General features: G+C 47.3%; 2 protein-coding genes and 2 long non-coding RNA genes across 6 annotated transcripts in view; 2 read left to right on the top strand and 2 right to left on the bottom strand.

Annotated features, from left to right (window-relative positions):
• Positions 1–21387, bottom strand: part of LOC125712530 (deoxynucleoside triphosphate triphosphohydrolase SAMHD1-like) — a 39767-nt gene that overhangs the window by 9390 nt on the left and 8990 nt on the right. Inside the window, exons 1-7 of one of the 2 annotated variants that reach the window (XM_048982683.1) lie at positions 4926–5101; positions 1956–2022; positions 1820–1853; positions 1572–1732; positions 1247–1362; positions 978–1048; positions 555–860 (exon numbers count right to left, since the gene is read on the bottom strand). In XM_048982683.1, the coding sequence (XP_048838640.1) occupies positions 555–860; positions 978–1048; positions 1247–1362; positions 1572–1732; positions 1820–1853; positions 1956–1966 (699 nt within the window). In that variant the 5' untranslated portion in view covers positions 1967–2022; positions 4926–5101. Of the gene's footprint in view, positions 1–554; positions 861–977; positions 1049–1246; positions 1363–1571; positions 1733–1819; positions 1854–1955; positions 2023–4925; positions 5102–21387 lie in introns of those variants that run through there. The other variant, XM_048982684.1, reaches the window with a different exon arrangement.
• On the top strand, positions 726–21308 carry LOC125712536 (uncharacterized). The gene is made up of 2 exons (XR_007383336.1): positions 726–764; positions 21211–21308. It is a non-coding gene; the product is annotated as an uncharacterized LOC125712536 (long non-coding RNA).
• LOC125712538 (uncharacterized) lies at positions 10889–11978 on the top strand. The gene is made up of 3 exons (XR_007383338.1): positions 10889–11177; positions 11238–11297; positions 11958–11978. It is a non-coding gene; the product is annotated as an uncharacterized LOC125712538 (long non-coding RNA).
• LOC125712534 (deoxynucleoside triphosphate triphosphohydrolase SAMHD1-like) lies at positions 13633–21078 on the bottom strand. Of its 2 annotated transcripts, XM_048982691.1 has the most exons (9): positions 18257–21078; positions 17660–17760; positions 17276–17384; positions 16890–16981; positions 16041–16156; positions 15650–15789; positions 15447–15527; positions 14905–15009; positions 13633–14150 (listed from the first exon to the last, which is right to left on the bottom strand). In XM_048982691.1, exons 2-9 carry the CDS (start codon positions 17674–17676, stop codon positions 14019–14021), a joined length of 792 nt encoding a protein of 263 aa, XP_048838648.1. In that variant the 5' UTR covers positions 17677–17760; positions 18257–21078; the 3' UTR covers positions 13633–14018. The 2 variants fall into 2 exon arrangements, with proteins under 2 accessions (XP_048838648.1, XP_048838649.1); XM_048982692.1 differs by lacking the exons at positions 16890–16981; positions 18257–21078.

Genomic DNA, 21387 nt, shown 5'->3' with positions numbered 1-21387 from the left:
TGATATGTTACTTAATGATTCGTGTAGTTGGCTCTTTTTTTTTTTTTGCATGTTAGGTTTGGACCCATTGTGATCCCTTTAGCTTGTATTTTTCCCCAGTTTGTTCTGTTAAATTCAACAAACCTTTGTTTGTCTCGGAACTGCAAGCGGCTCGACGCCTTTATCCCCACCTGCACCATGACATACCGCAATGAGAGTGTCAGTTCGCCGAAGGAAAATGATCAGTCGCTGACAGTGGAAAAAGTGGGAATTGACTATCATTCAGAATTTTGGAGCATTTTGACCCTCGTGGTTAAAATGATGATAATTATACTTTTCATTTTGGTAGCACTGACTAATTCACTGGTGGAATCATTTGCTTTTGAGACATGAATTAATTGTTTGGGGTTAGTTACAGGCTTTTGCAGCTAAACCATAGTGTTGTGCTATATGCATCATTTGTTCTGAGAAATGCTCTTATAGTCTTGAGAGTGTTAAGTACATTTCATGAAACATGCTAAAGCAATCGAGAAAAACGGCAATAAAATTCTGCTATCGCTGAGGCTGAGACTCACAGGTTCCTGGCACTTGAGTGACTTGTTACACAGATCCAGGAACTTGGTTAAAATCACACACGGATCCAGGAACCTGGTTGACTTCTCACAGAGATCCAGGAACTTGGTCAACTTGTTACCCAGTCCCAGGGACTTGGTCAGATCATCAACCAGTTTCTGGTGCTCATCCGGCTTCAACTGTCCATTAATCTGCTCTATGATGAACACCAGGTCCTCTGGCAGCTTCAGATTATACTTCTCCATGTCCACCTTCAAGTTGTTCACCTTGACCATGTGTTTAAACATCTCCACACTGGCCTTCTCATGCTAGGACAGAGACACACACACACATGGAAAGACACTGTTAAACCAGGTATGCAGGTTTAACACTGATCCATTAGCTGAAATGAAAGACCTAAAAATCATTAAAAAAAAACCCATTACCTTCCACTTCGAGTCAGGGTGAATTTTTTTGATAAACTTTCCATCAAACAAATGAGAGAAGGGGCCGTGTCCTAAACACAAGAAGAGTTCAGATTTTAATACTAGGGCACCATTCATAGCTTGATTAATGTTTAGGCTTTGTACAACTTTCAGCAATATATCATCCTTATTTACCCAGAAAGTAAAATAATGACAAAACGCAGCACAGCCGTGGATAAAACACAGAGCAGCTGGAACGGACACTAACGCCTACAACATGCACAGCTTACCCAGGTCATGGCAAAGACCAGCGATCTGCACACACAGCTCGTCCCTGTGGCTGATGGGCAGCTCTGGTTGTTGTGTTTTCAGGGTCCTGACCAGTTCACCAGCCAGGTGTGCCACCCTGTCAGAGGAACCGGAAGCCAGACATCACCTTCGGGAGTTCTGAATATTCTTAGGCAGAGGTGCACTGACAGGCTGGTACACAGATTTATAAGGGAGAAAACTTAATACTGATGTAAATGTCAGGAACAACACGTCAGGCTTTTTATTGAACACAGAGTTTTACAGGTCAGACATAAGAGAATGAAGAATGAATGAAAGTGAACTTGCCCGATGGAGTGTTCAAAGCGGTTGTGGCTGGCTCCTGGATACACATAGTATGCTGCCCCCATCTGCTTGATGTTACGCAGCCTGTTGAACTGCGGGGTGTTTATGATGCGCACAAGCAGGGGGTGCAACCAAATGTGTCCATGGATGGGGTCATTGAACACCTGTGAAGAACAAGAGATCCTCTGTGACCACCTCACCCAACACTTATATTTGACCGCAACCTTCACTGAGCAAACATCCAGCTTTACCTTATAGTCTTTTGTTCTTTGGCCCACCACAAAGCTAAGAGAGGAGAACACACACAGCATGAATGAGTTAAGCCACCAAAACCACAGACTGGTATGACTGCATTTTTGATCTTGGCATCATAATCAGCATACTCACCAGTTCCCCATCTCCTCTAGCTTAGTGTCTGTGAGGTACTGCAAGCAAACCCCAGTGATCTGCTTCTCTAAGAGAGAAAATGATACATAAAAATTACCTTCCAGCCAATGAGATCCTTAGAACACACAGGGCCCCTTTTTAACATTTTAACATTCGCACCGTGCAACTTCTATTAGAGCGTGGTCAACGCACTTCTCTCCACATGGCCCAGTAGGGTTGTACAAAGTCTCCGAATTAGTCATGGATGTCTGAGGCATAACATGTTATGAACCAATCAGTGTAATCTCCCATTCCCTTTAAGAGGTAGGTACGCTTGCTCCTTGGTGGATTGTTATTATAAGGCGCATTTATCAGGTAATACAAAAGAACGTTTCTCTGCAGAAGAAATGGATCTGCTTGCGTGTGAAGTGAAAGCGCGTTGGGCTGACCATCTACAGCCGCAGCAGGATTCCACTAAAGTAGACGTCTGCATTCCCACGCGACGCAGCAATAGAGTGATTTTTCAGTGATTTTTGAATGCAGAAGCATTCAAAGATGACTGATATGTTTGCAGGAGGAGGAAAAAAATAAATAAGTATTGCTCAAATACAGCATGAAAATCTGTAACGCTTGAGGATTCAAATGCCTGCTTAAGGAAAAGTGAATATAAAACTTTATACAGGGTTGCTAACTCTCACACATCTGGCATGACAATCATGCATTCAGACTCTCACTATCACATAAGAAATCTTAAGGCAAATCTACATTATTCTATTATACACATAATATTAGCTACATCAAAGGCGTTGGGTAGTTTGCAAACCCTACAGACTATTTACAAGGTAATAAAATACTTTCATGTAAATGTGTGTGCATGTGTGGTCAGACTTATCACGAATTAAAAATCTCTCTCCAGCCAGCTGGTACTTAATGTCAAAATACGTCCTGCAAAGTTCATACTGCATGGTTCTCAGTGAATTGAATGGTTTCCCGCTCATCGATTGCCGACAAAGCCCCCCAGATTGGAGGCAAAGCAGTGTTCGTTCGGCGGCCGTTGCTATGTGCGAATTGCCTGACGGAGTCGCCAATACGTCGCAGATGCCTCTCAGATATCTAGCACTTATGAATTTGTCAGCGACTCTATATCCTGTAGGCAGCGAGCCACAGCCAATGAAAACGCAAGACACAGGGTGAGGGAGGAGTATAAATAGCATAAATAGCTCAGTTTGCATATAAACTGGCCTTAATGTTGAGGGATATGTATTATATATTGTTGGCATGACTGTAGCCTATGGGACAAGGCAGTAAAATGTTCTTTTGATATGTTGCTAATCAGGACAGGAGTGGGCATGCATGTATATAATGCATGTATATATGCATATATACTGTATACACACACACACAAACACAAATATTGTTTCCTGAAAATTCAGTGTATATGACGGTTACTTTGCCTCATGTTTCTAATATGTGAACTCATTTGATTAAAGTGTTTTAACAACTTTAGTGCGTTGACAATAGAATTGTGATTTCCCGGTGTAATTCACACGTATGATTTTGTTGCAATCTATTATAAATATGACCTATTTATTAATTTATATATGCCAAATATTCATTCATTCATTCACGTATAAATAAACTTATTCATATAATTTACTTATTTATAACATTTATTTATTAGACCTGCTATCACATGACTGCAAGTGCAACAATTGCAAGTGCTGGCATCGGCACATGCAGCTCAGCATCACGCCTCCTAAAGTCCTCTAATGTGTCCTCATCTGTGTCCAACAGACATCCTCCACACATGGCGATGTTATGCAGCGTATGACCTGCTGCAGTGAATGCCGTGACCTTCTGAGTGCTGCATTGTAATGTTACACATGACTAATCTACATTTACATTTACAGCATTTGGCAGACGCCCTTAGCCAGAGCGACTTACATAAGTGCTTTAAGACGCTGCGATGAATTTTTGTGATACTAGCTCAATAAGGACCCAGGCTATGAATACCATCTATCTGAATACTCTGTTGAGAAAGTGCAACAATTTATTTATTTAATTTTTTTTTGTACTGGAGGGACTGGACGAGTATCTGGGTAGCCTGAGTGGAAAGAAATGGACGTATCCTCCTGATGTTAAAGAGGAGAAACCGACAAGAGCGAGAAAGACTGGCGATATGTGAGGAAAAGGACAACCGATCATCCATGGTAACTCCAAGGCCTATCTAAATATCTATCTATCTAAATATCTATCTATCTAAATATCTGAAATGCATTTTCAGCAATCCACAAATTCTTTCAGTTACAGTACGTGCTTAATTCTAATATGGAACTCAAAAGATCTTTTATTCCATCCATCCATCCATTTTCCAAACCGCTTATCCAACTGGGTTGCGGGGAGATCTTTTATTGATATGGTTTATTCTTTACCTTATATATATTTTTATTTTCCTCTTTCATTAAACAGTATGATTACACGAAAGGACAAGAACTACTCTATAATAAAATATATAAATGAAATAAAATAAAAACAAAAAAAGGTTAGTGCACCTCAAGCGTGGACCTGTGTCCATAACCAGCGTCGTGCCCTGGAACGTCTCTAAATCATGTTGCTTAAATACCGTTCAACGATGCATCGTCGACTTTTGACGCGGTTTTTGCTGGTCAGAAGGCCAATGACATTTTGCTGCCATAAAATAGTGTCCACACCTCATTTAAGAAACACTGCTCGTAGAAGCGCGAAAATCATTTGCTGTTTTGACAACGTGTGTGCTGGCATGAAAATGGGCAATGTGCTGGTATGAAACTTGCAAAATCACTTTGTGTTGCACCTTCTGCCAGTGGATAATAGAGCCCCAGATCTCCTTCGGCAAAAGCAATGTACTCAAGCAAAATACTCAAAGGAGTGGTTCAAGCAATGTACTCAAAGGAATTGAAATATGAGTCATCTCTCTCAGAATGGAGGCACCGAATAAATATGCTTACTCACCTCAAAACCTGTTGGCGATTCAGACACTTGGATGGTTCCCTCCAGGCTTGGGTGCTCCTGCCCACAAGGATTTCAGTTCCAGCTGATCTGCCTTTACTTCTTCTACACAAGCCTTATTCTGCAAGTTATTGCAGGACACTAGATGTTCAGGTTGATGAATAACTCAAGAAAACTAGGACCTGCACCAGATATTCTTGTCGCTTGTCCCCTGGCTCCACCTCCTTGAGGTGTAGAGCCAATGGAGATTCATTGATGGTTTTGGAGGCTGGTATTTTCTGTTTTTGGATTTTTAGGCAGAATTATTACTAACCGGGGCGGCATGGTGGTGCAGTGGTTAGCACTGTTGCCTCACACCTCTGGGACCCAGGTTCAATTCTCCGCCTGGGTCACATGTGTGTGGAGTTTGCATGTTCTCCCCATGTCGTCGTGGGGTTTCCTCTGGGTACTCCGGTTTCCCCCCACAGTCCAAAAACATGCTGAGACTAATTGGAGTTGCTAAATTGCTCGTAGGAGTGCATGTGCGAGTGAATGGTGTGTGAATGTGCCCTGCGATGGGCTGGCCCCCCATCCTGGGTTGTTCCCTGCCTTGTGCCCATTGCTTCCGGGATAGGCTCCGGACCCCCTGCGACCCAGTAGGATAAGCGGTTTGGAAAATGGATGGATGGATGGATTATTACTAACCCAGTCATAGTTGTTTTGTATCTGCCCCCAGCAACATAGTTCCTATTGATCACAGAGGCACACAAACCCCTCCACCATGATAAGGTGTCCCCTTATGTAGACAGAATTTGCAACATAGCGAAATCCTTGATAACTTCTGCAGTAAAAATATAAATGTTTTGGATTTCTGGCCATGTGCATCTCTGGCTGTTCCTTGGTATTTCACCATTTATCTTTTTTAGCTTTTTTTTTACAATGAAATGCATGGAACGGACAGGGGATCACGCTTACCGGGGAGGGGACTGGGTATCGCACCGATCAGCCTGATCAATGAGCAGGGTTTAAAAGCACCGGGTTCATAGCTGACCCTTGGGACGTACTGAGTGTTCTGCCATACGGCACAGCTGTTTCCTGACCTGACACCTGTCAATGACTCCTGCTTCCTTTCCCAGCTTTCTTGATGTTTGAGCTCAGCTTCTTCTTGTACTTTGGATTTGGGTTATATTGAGGATTCGCTTACCTGTGTTCCTTGCTACCTTGCTACCTGGATATTGACCCCGTTCCTGTCCATGGACCAGGAATATGGAATTAAACCTGTGATTTCTGAATTTGGAGCTTCTCCCTGTCAAGTCATTACAGTAACCTGTTGTGCATCACATATTTTTATTCATTATTAACCGAAACAGAAACACTGGAAAATAAATGCTGAATGGTTAAATGAGGGACATTGAACAATACAAGAAGGATCAGGCGTTGTCCCATTTTCTGCAGACACATTCAACACGTTATTATGTAAAAACAGCATCTTGTGCAACAGCAGGTGCGGCTTATTCATGTTAACTACAAGTATTTCTGGTAAACAGCTTTAAAACTTCCAAAATTAAAGCAAAGACATGGACACTATCCAGTGAGCTGGGAATAAGACTGGACTCCTTTCGGTACTGTGTCTCTTCGGAGAATCCTTGGGTATCGCTCGTTTGACTTTGAGTCAAATGAGGCACATTACCTGCATTGTGAGGCACCGTCAGTTACGGCACTACGGCCATGTGGCACGTTTCCCTGAGGGTGATCCGGCTCGCAGGATCCTCACCGCTGAGGACCCGAGTGGGTGTGGCAACGCGCTGTATCAGTGCATGGTCCCCAACCTGATCTGACCTGTTAAATGAGGGACATTGAACAATACAAGAAGGATCAGGCGTTGGCCTTTTCAGTATCAATACCTGTTGTCCCATTTTCTGCAGACACATTCAATACGTTATTATGTAAAAACAGCATCTTGTGCAAAAGCAGGTGCGGCTTAATCATGCTAACTACAAGTATTTCTGGTAAACAGCTTCTAAAATTAAAGTAAAACTGATTTAGAATTTCTGTATGTGTGTCTCTGGGTGTCTCTCTGCATCATTTCTCGCCCATCATTACATGCTTTGTTACAGTGTAACGCAGGGAATGGATAGAGGATCACACTTACCGGGGAGGGAACCGGGAATCGCACGCACATGGAAGAACATATAGGCAGTATATAATAAGTATTTATGCATTTATATATACTACATGGGCGGCTTTATGAAAACTTCAATATTGCTTTTGGCCACATAGAGGCGTGTGACTTAATATAGCCCACCTTAGCGTGTAGTGAAAATACATTTTGGTCAGTGGCAGAATGCATGCAAGGGTTATTTACATATGTATCTTGGCTTGAAGTGCCGCATAGGAGCCAGGAATATGTGTGTATGGTGATGGGTATTATGGAAAACATTTAAAAGATTTATTTTTTTTGCAAACAAATAAATCTACATAAAAAGGCCAAAAATAGGCCCCATCACTGAAAATGTTTCAATGTTTTTCTGCAAGTAACTGTAACTATTTAAAGAACTTGCAATAACATTAAAACGAAAATCAAGTATTCTTATCACAAAAGCAAAAACGTTTTCAATAAATGTAAAGAAAAGGCCAAGCTCCCTCACTGAAAAACTTTTTCAAAAAGTTGTTATACGTGTACAAAATGCACCAGATGTCACATAGCAGTGAGAATACAACAGATTTAACATTAGATTAACAGCAGAGGTTGCATAGACTACGTCAAATATAAACTTTCAGCTTACGAACTTTCAGACATACGAACGAAAAGGACTGTAAATCCAAATTGTGTTCATTGGGCTCCCGTTTCCTGTCCGCAACATCAAATTTTGTTCTGCGCACCAAATCCGCCTAGAACGACTTGAGAAAAATATTCATGCGGTGGCAATGTCATGCCCGGCTCGTCCGCTCCTCCTGTGTGCCACGCCCCCTGATTACCCACGTGTTTTCTCCCGATTGTACCCAGCTGTATCTAGCTCATTTGCTCAGTCCTGTGTATTTCAGTCCGTGTCTTACCTGAGTCCTTGGTCCGTCATTGATGTTACCTAGTGTACGTCTACGAGCGATGTTTCCTGTGTCCGGTCCGTCCAATAAATCCCCGTTTACCCTTCTTTTGCCTGCTCGCCTGTTACCTGCTCGCTCGCCTGCCAGCGCACTCGCTCTGCCCGCGATCTCCCGTGACAGAATGACGGACCAAAAGAAGAGGAGCAAGAAGGCCAGGCGGATCTCAGAGGAGCCAGAGATCCGTCTGGGAGCGTGCGCATTATCCCGGCTGAGGTTCCCGTCTGGGGACGAGGAGGAAGTATTCAGGCGGTATGATTACCGGCCCGAGGGATTGGCCAACGGAGGAGGGATACGGAAAGGGAGAGACGCCATTCCGCGCGTCCCCCGCTCTGTTAAAGGGACCACGCCAGTTTCGCCCGCGCTCCTGGCCAACCGGTTCTTCACCCTCCAGGGGTTATACTGGAGGGTGATGGATGAACCGACCGGGCGAGGTTCACCAGAGGTGGACCTACTCGCCAGGCAGCTCTGGGAGGGGTTCGCCGCATTCACTCCCGCTTCATCTCCAGCTGACCTGGAGATCTTAATTGAAGACCTCCAGAGGCTGATCTTGCTCCGGAGAACTGCGGACCCTGAGCCCGCGCAGCCGCCGCTCCCGCCTTCGCCCGCGCAGCCGCCGCTCCCGCCTTCGCCCGCGCAGCCGCCGCTCCCGCCTTCGCCCGCGCAGCCGCCGCTCCCGCCTTCGGCCGCCGCTGCCGGAGGACCCCGCTCCCGTGCGGCCGCCGCTGCCGGAGGACCCCGCTCCCGTGCGGCCGCCGCTGCCGGAGGACCCCGCTCCCGTGCGGCCGCCGCTGCCGGAGGACCCCGCTCCCGTGCGGCCGCCATTGCCGGCGGATCATGCTCCCATGCAGCCGCCTGCACAGCCCCCCCTGCCTGCAGCTCCCGGGCCGGCGCCCCCACTGCAGCGGCCTGCAGCTCCCGGGCCAGCGCCCCCACGGCAGCGGCCTGCAGCACCCGGGCCGAGGTCCCCACTGCAGCGTCCTGCAGTTTCCGGGCTGATGCCCCCGCAGCCTGACCGTGTTCCTGTCCCGGCGCCCCCGCAGCCTGACCGTGTTCCTGTCCCGGCGCCCCCGCAGCCTGACCGTGTTCCTGTCCCGGCGACCCCTCTCCCTGCTGCAGCTCCAGAGGCGCCCCCTCTCCCTGCTGCAGCTCCAAGTCCTGTCGCCCTAGTCCCTGAGGTGGTCCCAGAGGACTCCATCTTGGCTCCTCCCTCTTCAGAGGTGGAGGAGCTTGAATGGGACCCCTCAGGGACCGCACTAGTGACTTTTTCTCCCTCGCCCCGGCGAACTCGACCCCGACCTGGGGCCATCATGTCTGTGTCCCGTAAAGGGAGGGGACACAGACGCAGGGCTGGGGTCCCGCCCACCCTGCCCCCTGGCTCGCCCTGCCTCGCCTGCGCTTGGGCTCGGTTGGCGCCCGCGGGTCCTGGCCCTCCGGGTCGGCTGTCGCCTGCGGGTCCCTCTCCGGTGCCTCGTCGCCCTGCCTCGCTCCCCCCTCCGGTGCCTGGTCGGTCGCCGGGGGGCTCCCCGACGGCGGCTCCTCGGTCGCCTGCGGGGCCCCCACCTTCGGCCCATCGGAGGACGTCGCCGCCTACGGCGGCTCCCCCCCTCGCCTTGCCCTCGCCAGGGGCTCCTCCGGCTCCTTCGTCCCCTTCCCCGGTGCTCCCTCCCTCCGCGGGTCCCTCGCCCTGTCTCCTCAGCCCCTTCCCGGTCCCCTCCGGTTCCGGCCTCCCGGCCGCCTGCGGCCCCTCCGGTCACCCCCCGTCGCCCGCTGGGGCTCCCACGGGCTCCCCTTTGTTCCCCCTCCTTCTTGCCCTGCTCTCCTGTCTTTGCTCCTCGTCCCTTCGTCCCGCCTGTCTCTGCTCCTCGTGTTCCTCCTTCTCTCCCTGGGTTCCCTCTGTTCACTCCTGGCCCTTTTGTTCCGCCTGTTCCCTCCGTGTCCCCGTTTCTTGTCTGTCTTTCTGCCTTCCCTGTCCTTTGTCAGCTCCTGTCTTACGTTCTGTCTCTTGCCATGTTTTGTGCTTCGGTCCTGTTCCCTGTCCTGCGTTGATTCTGTTCTTGTTTTTCAGGTACTGTTTTGCCTCGTCCCGTCCGTCGCCCCCTTCCTTGGCGCGCCCGGAGAAGCGCGCCTTTGGGGGGGGTTCTGTCATACCCGGCTCGTCCGCTCCTCCTGTGTGCCACGCCCCCTGATTACCCACGTGTTTTCTCCCGATTGTACCCAGCTGTATCTAGCTCATTTGCTCAGTCCTGTGTATTTCAGTCCGTGTCTTACCTGAGTCCTTGGTCCGTCATTGATGTTACCTAGTGTACGTCTACGAGCGATGTTTCCTGTGTCCGGTCCGTCCAATAAATCCCCGTTTACCCTTCTTTTGCCTGTTACCTGCTCGCTCGCCTGCCAGCGCACTCGCTCTGCCCGCGATCTCCCGTGACAGGCAAGAGGCGGGTAGGGAATTATTTTGGGGGGGGGGCACCTTATGGCAGAAGTATAATTATGAGCTGATATAATCACAGTAATATCAATCGATATTCACTTAAGTCCCCAGATAAAGATTCTTTAACTCAGTAACTTTAGGCTGCATTGTTGTGTACTTCAAACTCAGGTTAGACAGTTTATATTAGGAATAAATCACCATGTACTGATCTCATTTTCTTTTTCCTGAAGTGTTTCATTGAACAGTCTGATTACATGAAAGGACCAGGACCAGCTGTACTCTATAATAAAACATATACAGATGAAATAAAATATGTCTGTATCAGTAATAAGCGTCGTGCACCTGCATATTTGTAAAATATGCTGCTTTTATGAATGAATGAATGAATGAATGCGTTACTGACTTTAGACGTGGTTTTTGTTGGTCAAAAGCACAATGTCATTTATAGCAAAGGGCGAAGAATGTATCCAGCCAATTCTCATTTGAAACACCCCACTGCTATGAGTGCTACCCTCTGCTAGCAGGTCCTCCATCTTTCAGGGAGAAATTTGGGTGTGGGTGGCAGGACTGGCACTACAGCCACCAGAAAAAAATACTGCACACCGTTCCATTTTACTCTAGCTAGTGTGGTGCTGAGGTGACGCCCGCCGCACGGCCGCACTCAGGTTCTCGTCCCCGCGGAGGTGTGGTGGCTGAGGTGACGCCCGCCGCACGGCCGCACTCAGGTTCTCGTCCCCGCGGAGGTGTGGTGGCTGAGGTGACTCCCGCCGCACGGCCGCACTCAGGTTCTCGTCCCCGCGGAGGTGTGGTTGCTGAGGTGACGCCCGCCGCACGGCCGCACTCAGGTTCTCGTCCCCGCGGAGGTGTGGTGGCTGAGGTGACGCCCGCCGCACGGCCGCACTCAGGTTCTCGTCCCCGCGGAGGTGTGGTTGCTGAGGTGACGCCCGCCGCACGGCCGCACTCAGGTTCTCGTCCCCGCGGAGGTGTGGTTGCTGAGGTGACGCCCGCCGCACGGCCGCACTCAGGTTCTCGTCCCCGCGGAGGTGTGGTGGCTGAGGTGACGCCCGCCGCACGGCCGCACTCAGGTTCTCGTCCCCGCGGAGGTGTGGTGGCTGAGGTGACGCCCGCCGCACGGCCGCACTCAGGTTCTCGTCCCCGCGGAGGTGTGGTGGCTGAGGTGACGCCCGCCGCACGGCCGCACTCAGGTTCTCGTCCCCGCGGAGGTGTGGTGGCTGAGGTGACGCCCGCCGCACGGCCGCACTCAGGTTCTCGTCCCCGCGGAGGTGTGGTTGCTGAGGTGACGCCCGCCGCACGGCCGCACTCAGGTTCTCGTCCCCGCGGAGGTGTGGTGGCTGAGGTGACGCCCGCCGCACGGCCGCACTCAGGTTCTCGTCCCCGCGGAGGTGTGGTGGCTGAGGTGACGCCCGCCGCACGGCCGCACTCAGGTTCTCGTCCCCGCGGAGGTGTGGTGGCTGAGGTGACTCCCGCCGCACGGCCGCACTCAGGTTCTCGTCCCCGCGGAGGTGTGGTTGCTGAGGTGACGCCCGCCGCACGGCCGCACTCAGGTTCTCGTCCCCGCGGAGGTGTGGTGGCTGAGGTGACGCCCGCCGCACGGCCGCACTCAGGTTCTCGTCCCCGCGGAGGTGTGGTGGCTGAGGTGACGCCCGCCGCACGGCCGCACTCAGGTTCTCGTCCCCGCGGAGGTGTGGTTGCTGAGGTGACGCCCGCCGCACGGCCGCACTCAGGTTCTCGTCCCCGCGGAGGTGTGGTGGCTGAGGTGACGCCCGCCGCACGGCCGCACTCAGGTTCTCGTCCCCGCGGAGGTGTGGTGGCTGAGGTGACGCCCGCCGCACGGCCGCACTCAGGTTCTCGTCCCCGCGGAGGTGTGGTGGCTGAGGTGACGCCCGCCGCACGGCCGCACTCAGGTTCTCGTCCCCGCGGAGGTGTGGTGGCTGAGGTGACGCCCGCCGCACGGCCGCACTCAGGTTCTCGTCCCCGCGGAGGTGTGGTGGCTGAGGTGACGCCCGCCGCACGGCCGCACTCAGGTTCTCGTCCCCGCGGAGGTGTGGTTGCTGAGGTGACGCCCGCCGCACGGCCGCACTCAGGTTCTCGTCCCCGCGGAGGTGTGGTGGCTGAGGTGACGCCCGCCGCACGGCCGCACTCAGGTTCTCGTCCCCGCGGAGGTGTGGTGGCTGAGGTGACGCCCGCCGCACGGCCGCACTCAGGTTCTCGTCCCCGCGGAGGTGTGGTGGCTGAGGTGACGCCCGCCGCACGGCCGCACTCAGGTTCTCGTCCCCGCGGAGGTGTGGTGGCTGAGGTGACGCCCGCCGCACGGCCGCACTCAGGTTCTCGTCCCCGCGGAGGTGTGGTGGCTGAGGTGACGCCCGCCGCACGGCCGCACTCAGGTTCTCGTCCCCGCGGAGGTGTGGTGGCTGAGGTGACGCCCGCCGCACGGCCGCACTCAGGTTCTCGTCCCCGCGGAGGTGTGGTGGCTGAGGTGACGCCCGCCGCACGGCCGCACTCAGGTTCTCGTCCCCGCGGAGGTGTGGTGGCTGCGGCAATGCGCTGTACCAGCACGCACTCCTTACCTATCCCCCCTTCTATTTGCTATTTTGATGACGTACATCTATGGCTCCTGGGAGATTTACTTGTAGAGGAGGTGGGGCCAAGCATCTCTCTGAACCAATCATCTTTCGTTCTCTCATACATTGTCACTCGTACATCACAGTGGACAAAAATGCCTGCTAAATAAATATATATAATTAAAAAAGGGGAAAAATGATACTTAAAAATATTAAGAATAACAAATACAATATATTGATTGACATCGGCATGGTGGTGCAGTGGTTAGCACTGTTGCCTCGCCCCTCTGGGGCCCGGGTTCGAGTCTCCGCCTGGGTCACATGTGTGTGGAGTTTGCATGTTCTCCCCATGTCGTCGTGGGGTTTCCTCCGGGTACTCCGGTTTCCCCCCACAGTCCAAAAAGTTGCTAAATTGCCCGTAGGTATGCATGTGAGAGTGAAAGGTGTGTGAGTGTGCCCTGCGATGGGCTGGCCCCCCATCCAGGGTTGTTCCCTGCCTTGTGCCCATTGCTTCCGGGATAGGCTCCGGACCCCCCGTGACCCAGTAGGATAAACGGTTTGGAAAATGGATGGATGGATATATTGATTGACCTGGAATATTAATCAAATGCACCCAAAATAACAAAATTTTTAATCTAGATTTAACATGGCAGATGTTGTGACAATCATGTGTACCATTACTGTTACAGCAGGAACCTTCTAGATATGAGCAAGAACCATCTGTATTTCATACACTGTGGTTGTGATACATAGTGATAACTGGGTACAACAAATGTACAGCATCCCAAACTAAACAGCAAATACCTGCAGTACATACCAACATGCATGATAATTCTAACAGAAAAATGTTCTAAATTGCACCAATATGAAAATTGTTAAATTAAATGGATTCAGTGTGACATCACAACAATTACAGCACATAAATGAAAGATTCTGGGAATAAACATGAAGTATAAAATAAATGCATCCTCTTCCATGGCAAATGCTGCGCTGACATGCAGATTAACCCTGTTTAATGGTGTCGTACCACTCCTTAAAGTACTTCTTGGCTACATCCAGGCTGTCGTTATCCGTCTTTTTGCAGTAGACGCGGATTATCTTCTCTGAAAACTTCTTAGGGAGGAGCTCAGAGACCTAAGGTTAGAATATCGAGCAGCACATAAGTGATCAGGCTCTTTCCCAGATTGAGCAGCTGTTTACACCCCCACCTCAAGTATCTGGAGTTAATACATAATGTTTGCAAAATTCATGCTCTTTGCAAATTACTTTAACCTGAAACCACCTAAGACAGATAAGAGGAGCATCCAGGGGCCTCATTTAACAAAGGTGCGTACGCACGAAAGGAGGCCTAAAATGTGCGTACGCAAATTTCCAAGTAAATGAATGAATGTTAGAGGTATGTATGCGCAACATGGTGGATAAAGTGTGAAAAGACAGCAAATATTGTGCAGCACAGAGCTGTAAGTAAACCAGCATCATGACTGCGAGAATGCTAGCAATTCATATGAGCAAGCCGTGCTTTGGCACAAGAAACAGTAAATCTATGTTAAGTGGAATTCATTGATTTTATGCATTTACCTTAAATTAATTATAAAATACCATATCTTGTCACCACTTCCCATGAATTAATGCTTGTAACTGCATTGTGACTAACTGCATTAAGTGCAAATTAGGCAGTAAGCATTTGCATGCCACGTATGTAAATAGTCTGTAGTTATGAGGATGACATGAGGCATAATGAGGATGTGAACAGATGGATTAGAAGCTAGGAGCAGGCGGCCCATTAGGTGACATAAGTGGCAGCCTAGACCGAGTCAGAAACCCGGCAGTAAGCTTCACTGCCAGGGCTGACGTTTGGGTGACAGTCACCGGGAGACGGGCAGCATACCTCATCGTCCCTGAACTGGAACACAGAGTCAGGGTCATTCTTGCGGTAAAACCACATGGCATTGATGGGGTTCTTGTCCTTCATTCCATAGTCCATCTTAATTTCCTGAATGATGACAGAAAGAAAAATTGATGAGTAACGTGACAAATGGCTTGAAATCACAGATATGTCTGATTCCATGACATTGAAGAGCAAGGAAAAGTTAGATGTGCTCACTAGATTTGATAAATCTATTTTTTGTGCATGTAATTTTCTAGCTTTTGGGATATGCATACTTTGACGTTGAAATTTAGCAAAGTTTGATAAATGAGAACCTAGTTTTCCCACCCATTGATAAGCTTGGAGCAGTGCAAATTAAGCAGTAAGCATTTGCATGCCACAAATGTAAATAGTCTGTAGTTATGAAAGTAGAAAGAAAAATTGATGAGTAACGTGACAAATGGCTTGAAATCATAGATCTGTCTGATTCCATAACATTGAAGAGCAAGGAAAAGTTAGATATTTGGAGACTAGCCTAATAAGGAAAGCATAACCAAACTTACTTTGATGATGATGTCCTCTGCCTGGACACTGACATCCGAGTTGGAAGAGGTTTTTTTTTTATACCACTTATGAAATTCCTCCTAAGGGGAAGTAGATTTATCAGTTAAAAACATCAGCAAATGCCAATCATAGGGACACATCAGCAACAATCTCCACCCATTTCCTCTCTGTACTAATCTGAGTTTTACTCGACGATCCTCACCTGCTTGATCTCCTTGTCTGTGAGGTGCCGTTTCTCATCCACAAACTTGTACAGCTCGCGGTCAACAATTTTCTTCAGGATGGTCTGTGCGTCAGCAAGATTATTGCGCTTGGAGTATAGGATCCGTTCAAACACATGGTCTAGGGAGGGAGATTGACAGTCCAGCTGACCAATCAGCAGAGTGTTTGAGGAAATCCCACTCCACAGACACATCCAAGACTGTCAGATCTCAATACTAATAGCTGCGCAATTTTCTCGAACACACCACACACAGTTCTTGAAGGTATGCAAGAAACTTATATTTCTTCAGTTCATTATATAAACCTGGTTGATTTAGGGATGATCAGCAATACTTCCATTATCTAACAAGATGCCAACTAGAAGGCCTGACCTGTCAGCTTGGTGTAGGCCTCCATGTCATCGATAGCAGTGGAGAGGGTAAACATCTGGCCAGCAGAGCCAGAGATCTGGATATGCTCATCAGCCTTTTCAAAAGCCTCTGCTATCCTGAAAACAGAAGGGAAAAAGAACTGGGTTCTCCTAGAAATCAGAGCAGTGACTGTATCGCCTGAGGCACTGCGAAAAACCTTCTACAGCACAACTGTGCAGTTCTGGGTGCATCACCGCCCGGTATGGCGGCTGCAGAGCCCTGAAGAGGGTGCTATGGAGCGCTGAGAGAATTACCAGGACAGAACTGCCCACCCTGCCAGAAATCTACATCCAACGATGTAGGTCCAGGCCATTAAACATCAGAGAGACTCACCACCGCCATAAACTTTTCAGGTAGCTCTGCTCATGCAGGAGCCTTCAGAATGTTCTGACTGGGACTGAGAGGCTGAGGTGAAGCTTCTACACCCAGCCCACTCAGATCATTAACACCATCAATTAAAACTAAAATCAGCTATGACTGCAACCTAGATCATCACTCATCTTAATCGGGGACAATGCACTGACTTTTCCTGCTTGCCTAAATTACTTCCTAGTATCAATCCGCTTCCCCCATACTTGTACACCATACAGAACTGAGGAATCTGAATTTTCCAATAATGGTTTTTAAGAAAAATGTCCAAGGGCAGTTTTTCCAGACCTTCCTCCATACTTCCTTGATTAAGCCAGGCTTCTCCAGCACAGATTACCCACGGTCTTTGCTGCAAACAGTAGTTTCTGACTTCCTGTATTCCTGAACACAGATTCTGGAGGACAGTACATGGGCTGTGGTTTTGCAGACGCCAGCACTCACATTGTCTGAATGATGTGCACCACCCTATGCTTGTAGGCTTCGCGGTGCAGGCGGTGTCTGGTATGAAACATTTCATAGAGATTGTGTGCTTCCTGCAAAAGTACGTGTTTGCAAGAGCACAGTTAGCACTACCTTACAGAACGTCAACAAAGAAATTAAGACAGACAAATTTGAATAGTGATTATTAACTTTTGGATAAATTTAAGAACTTTTTGCGAGGTTAAGATCAACTAGGTAACTATGTAGAATTATAAAAATAATATTAAAGTAGGTAAGTTAAACATCTAATGATAATTCAAAACTAGTTTCTTTTTAGAACTTTTCTTACATTACATGTAACATTAAACATATTAAACTCATTTCTAGGGAAAGATTAGATGAAATACTTTGTCTCTGGTGCAGATTTGCTTCCTCCCATCTATGTCACACACACGGGCAAACATCAGGAAGCGTTCAAAGTCAAAATTGTTCCTGATGCCGAGGTGGTGACAATCTCTGATAGGGGATACAAGACAGATGGGATCAAAGGCAGGTAGAGCTGCTGGACCAAAGCCTTAAACATAAGGATGGGCATTTATGGATTAGGGTTGAGGTGTGGAAAAGTTTAAAGTATAATTGTCATTGTGGGACAACTTAATAACCAATAATTTGAGTAAAACAATATGGGCTGGTTTTAATCAATCCATGCACAACATTTCTCACACTTCTGTAATCAGCTGGTTCTGATCATCACTGACCTCCATCAGGGCTAAGAGGTACAGAAGCCTTACCTAGCAAAATAATCCATCTTGTCCACATCGATGCCATTTCTTTTATTCGCCACTATGTCGTACAGGAAGGACTTGGATTCCGGGCGACCGTAGTATGGCCACTAGACAAAGGAGATGGAAAAACACACAAAGCAGAGAAGCCGCAGCTTGGATCTGGCTCCATATGGATCATCGGATTTATGTGATGATAACAGTGGAAGCTCCTTAACCCATGGAAGATGAAAAGTTCTCAGTTTAAAATCCCAGTGTACATTCACTTCATGGTTCCTGTTGGACTCTGCTGCTTTGACAAGTTATACTGTAGAAATCAGAGTATATAACAATATATATATATTATTAATATATTTAAGATTTAGCTGAAGATATTACTGCACAATTAGGCACATTAGTTACTGACAACAATGATTCACATACTTTTTACACACAAATGAGTCAGTTTAATTTGGTTCTCTTTATGTAATTTATGAATGTCTGTTCCGATCATGTTAAATCACATTTTCATATCACATTTCACTGGTCTCAGACTCAGACCAGTGCTTACTGCTTAAAAACATTTATTATCCTTCAGAAACAAGGCTTGCGACAGAACATCTCAACCTGGGCCTCTCATCCATCATGCCAGGTTTTCAGTCCCCCGGACCCTTAGACCAGCAGGTCCTACTCTGCTGGAAACAGGGAACCAGGGGACTTGGGCTGCTGACTGGATGGGCAGCTCCAGGGTGAGGTGAAGCAGAAGGCAGAATCCATTGCAGAGGAGTAGTAAACAGGAACCAGGGAACCTAAAAGGGGAAACACAAGCAAAACCCAAGACACGCTTAAAAGACCCAAAGACAGGACACCAGCAGCAGAGCACACCAGCTATGCAATGCTGGCCACTTGTGACCATGAAGCCCCCCTCCACACACACATAGAAACCAGCCAACCAGAAGCCCAAGACCAAATGCTATGATCCCCAAGCTACCCACAGCGTCACAAGGAAACAGAACCGCTCCAACTAGACCCATCAAACAAACCTCTGACTAAACAACTACTGAACCCTATGCTCCAAGAGCCATGATGACTGAAATTACTGAAATGACTCAAATTAGCTTGGCTCTTATTGGCACTAGCTCAGAGCGGGCTCAAATACATGATTTAATAATCAGGGACTGTAGTGACACACATCATATTTATGCAGAAATTCTTGCAGAATTCTAACAGGTTAACACACTTTTAAGCATCACTCTATGTTCCTCATTACCTATAATTTTTGTTGGTGTAAACCCATAGTTCTAAACCTTTTCAGCAAGGCCCACCTACTTATCACGGCATGTTGTCAAGGCCCAGTGGGCCACATTAGATTGTATTTAATAAACTAGTATCAATATTCATGTTTCAAACATTAATTTTTCTTTGGCACAGAAATTAAATTCACATAAATAAAAAACTAACGTATGGAGTACTGTTCAGATAATTTACATGAAAAGAATGAAAGATATGTTTTATTTATAACTTTAAAAACTTAACAAAAACAGTTCAAAAAATGCTGAGTGAGCCTCCAGCAGCCATCAGTGTTCATCCCCTCTCCTGTGTTGGGAACAAACCTGCAAATACAGTGAGCTGGGCGAAATGGCTAAAAATGTTGTTGCAATAAAAAATGTAATATCAGCCGATATCGATCATTATCACGATAAATGTTATTTCTTTCTAGTTTAAAGACAGGTTTTACTCCAAAGTTAAAGCTGAAGAAACCAGATGCTTAGGCGTAATAGTGGTTATAAACAGGGATGGACATAACTGGTACGCAAGTACGGATTCACCTTTAAAAACGATAAGTGCGACTACCCATTGCTTGTAACTTATTTTATGTGCATTTGCGTTGATATGATAAGAAAATATCTTGCATTTTAGCCTGTATACCGGAAGCAGAGTTAGCATATAAAAATTAAAATGCATTATATCTTGTTTTCAGGACTTACCTGCTGTCCCGGTGAGTTGTCCTGTTGTTTTGATGGTTTATCTCTGTCGTCTGCCTGCCTACCCGATTGCATTCTCTTATTGGTTCAGTAAATCCCCCGTTTTCACAACTATGTCTGTGCTTGTGCTGGTCTAGATGAGTAGTCACGGAGAAAGTGACATAATTTTTTGATGCAAAGCGTGTTTCCAGTGACATGTTTGATCATATGTTTTTATCAAACTTTCATTGAGCATTTGTCATGTCGATATGGACGGGAAGTTATATCGTGATAATTGTCATTATCGGTTTATCGCCTAGCCCTACAAATACGTATTTAAGAAAATTTCCCAAGCAAAGTAAACTTCTTACATCGTGATATGATTCTGATGCATTGTTTCCATATTATGCCATATCCGCAACAATTTACTATAAATTTAACGCAAAATAACTTAGAAAAAAAATGTTTTGTGGTTATTTATTTTCCGAAAAAAGGGCCGGGTCACTAGTGACCCTAGAATGGTAAAGTGATTGTATTTTTAGTGCGGATTCGAAGTGCTGCATTTGCAAACAGCATTTGACTGCATTGTTACCCTTAGTAAAGTAATAGGGTTTCCTGAAAGTCCCACGTACTCAAGGGTTAAATTAGCAGCGAACGATCAAAATCAAAGAATTATTACAAAAGCTGTGACTGTGTTAAGTTAAATAAAGTAAAAACAACAATAAAAATAAAACCATTCCAGTAAGACAAAAAAACAATAGGGATCCTGTAGCTAATGCTGCTTTGATCCGTAATAATAGGACCTTTCTGTAAAATCTCTGAGCATGAAATAGGCAGATGATTCAGTTTTAAGTTAGAAGCACCGCAAATGTAACGTTATCCATGGGTTTCACGTGTTTGCTGTTTGTGGGAGAATACGCAGTCCCCTTGGGCCACTTCTGATTGGTGAGCATGACTGTCACACAGGATCGCATGAATTTGTAAAACTATTCTCATGACAGTTTTAAGACCTGGGTGAGACGTGCTGTGTAATATATATTCTAAATCGCAGTTTCGATTTCATAATCGTGTTCTGTCAAATTGAGAATTCCATTTGAAATCGATAAATTGTTCACCCCTATTGTATCTACTGCCCAGATTACTCATGCCTCCTAAATGTCCTCTCCCGATTTTAGATTTCCTGCCCACAAAATGGTGCTGGTTGAGAAACCTGGGTGTAAATTGTTCTTGCTCTGCAAGTTTGGACTGAACTAACTGCTGCAATTAAACAACTGCTGCAAAATTGGTGGTCTGAGGCTATTGGGCAGCTCAGGAAAAGATGGCCGACTCCAGCCACACTCTCATCTACAGTGTAAAATACAACACAAATGTAATCGCTGAGGACAGAAACCCGCCTTCGGATCTAGCAAGCAACAGACACAGAGAAGTAAACTGTCAGTTTTGTAGCAGCTGGAATCATAAAACTCCACCATCACTGAGACTGAGACTTACAGCATCCTGGTTCTGAGACTCAGTCAACCTGTCAACCAGTCCCAGGGACCCGGTCAGCTCATCAACCAGATTCCGGTACTCCTTCGGCTTCAAAGGTCCATTAATCTGCTCTATGATGAACAGCAGGTCCTCTGGCAGTTTGAGATTATACTTCTCCATGTCCACCTTCAAGTTGTTCTCCTTGACCATGTATTTAAACATGTCCACACTGGCCTTCTCATGCTAGGACAGAGAGACACACACACATGGAAAGATACTTTTGAACGAGGTAGATGCAGGTTGAACATTGAATCATTAGCTGAC

This window comes from Brienomyrus brachyistius, chromosome 18, assembly GCF_023856365.1.
Source record: "Brienomyrus brachyistius isolate T26 chromosome 18, BBRACH_0.4, whole genome shotgun sequence".
In the NCBI taxonomy this organism is placed as follows: Eukaryota; Metazoa; Chordata; class Actinopteri; order Osteoglossiformes; family Mormyridae; genus Brienomyrus; species Brienomyrus brachyistius.
The sequence above is the reverse complement of the archived record's forward strand: the minus strand, read 5'-3'. Positions and strand labels throughout refer to the sequence as shown.

What these genes read in the sequence shown, in the direction of transcription:
- LOC125712534 (XM_048982691.1), bottom strand. An exon ending in AAATCTGCACCAGAGACAAA is followed by an intron (nt 16,982 to 17,275) that starts GTATTTCATCTA and finishes GTACTTTTGCAG; the next exon opens with GAAGCACACAATCTCTATGA. An exon ending in CAGACAAGGAGATCAAGCAG is followed by an intron (nt 15,528 to 15,649) that starts GTGAGGATCGTC and finishes ACTTCCCCTTAG; the next exon opens with GAGGAATTTCATAAGTGGTA.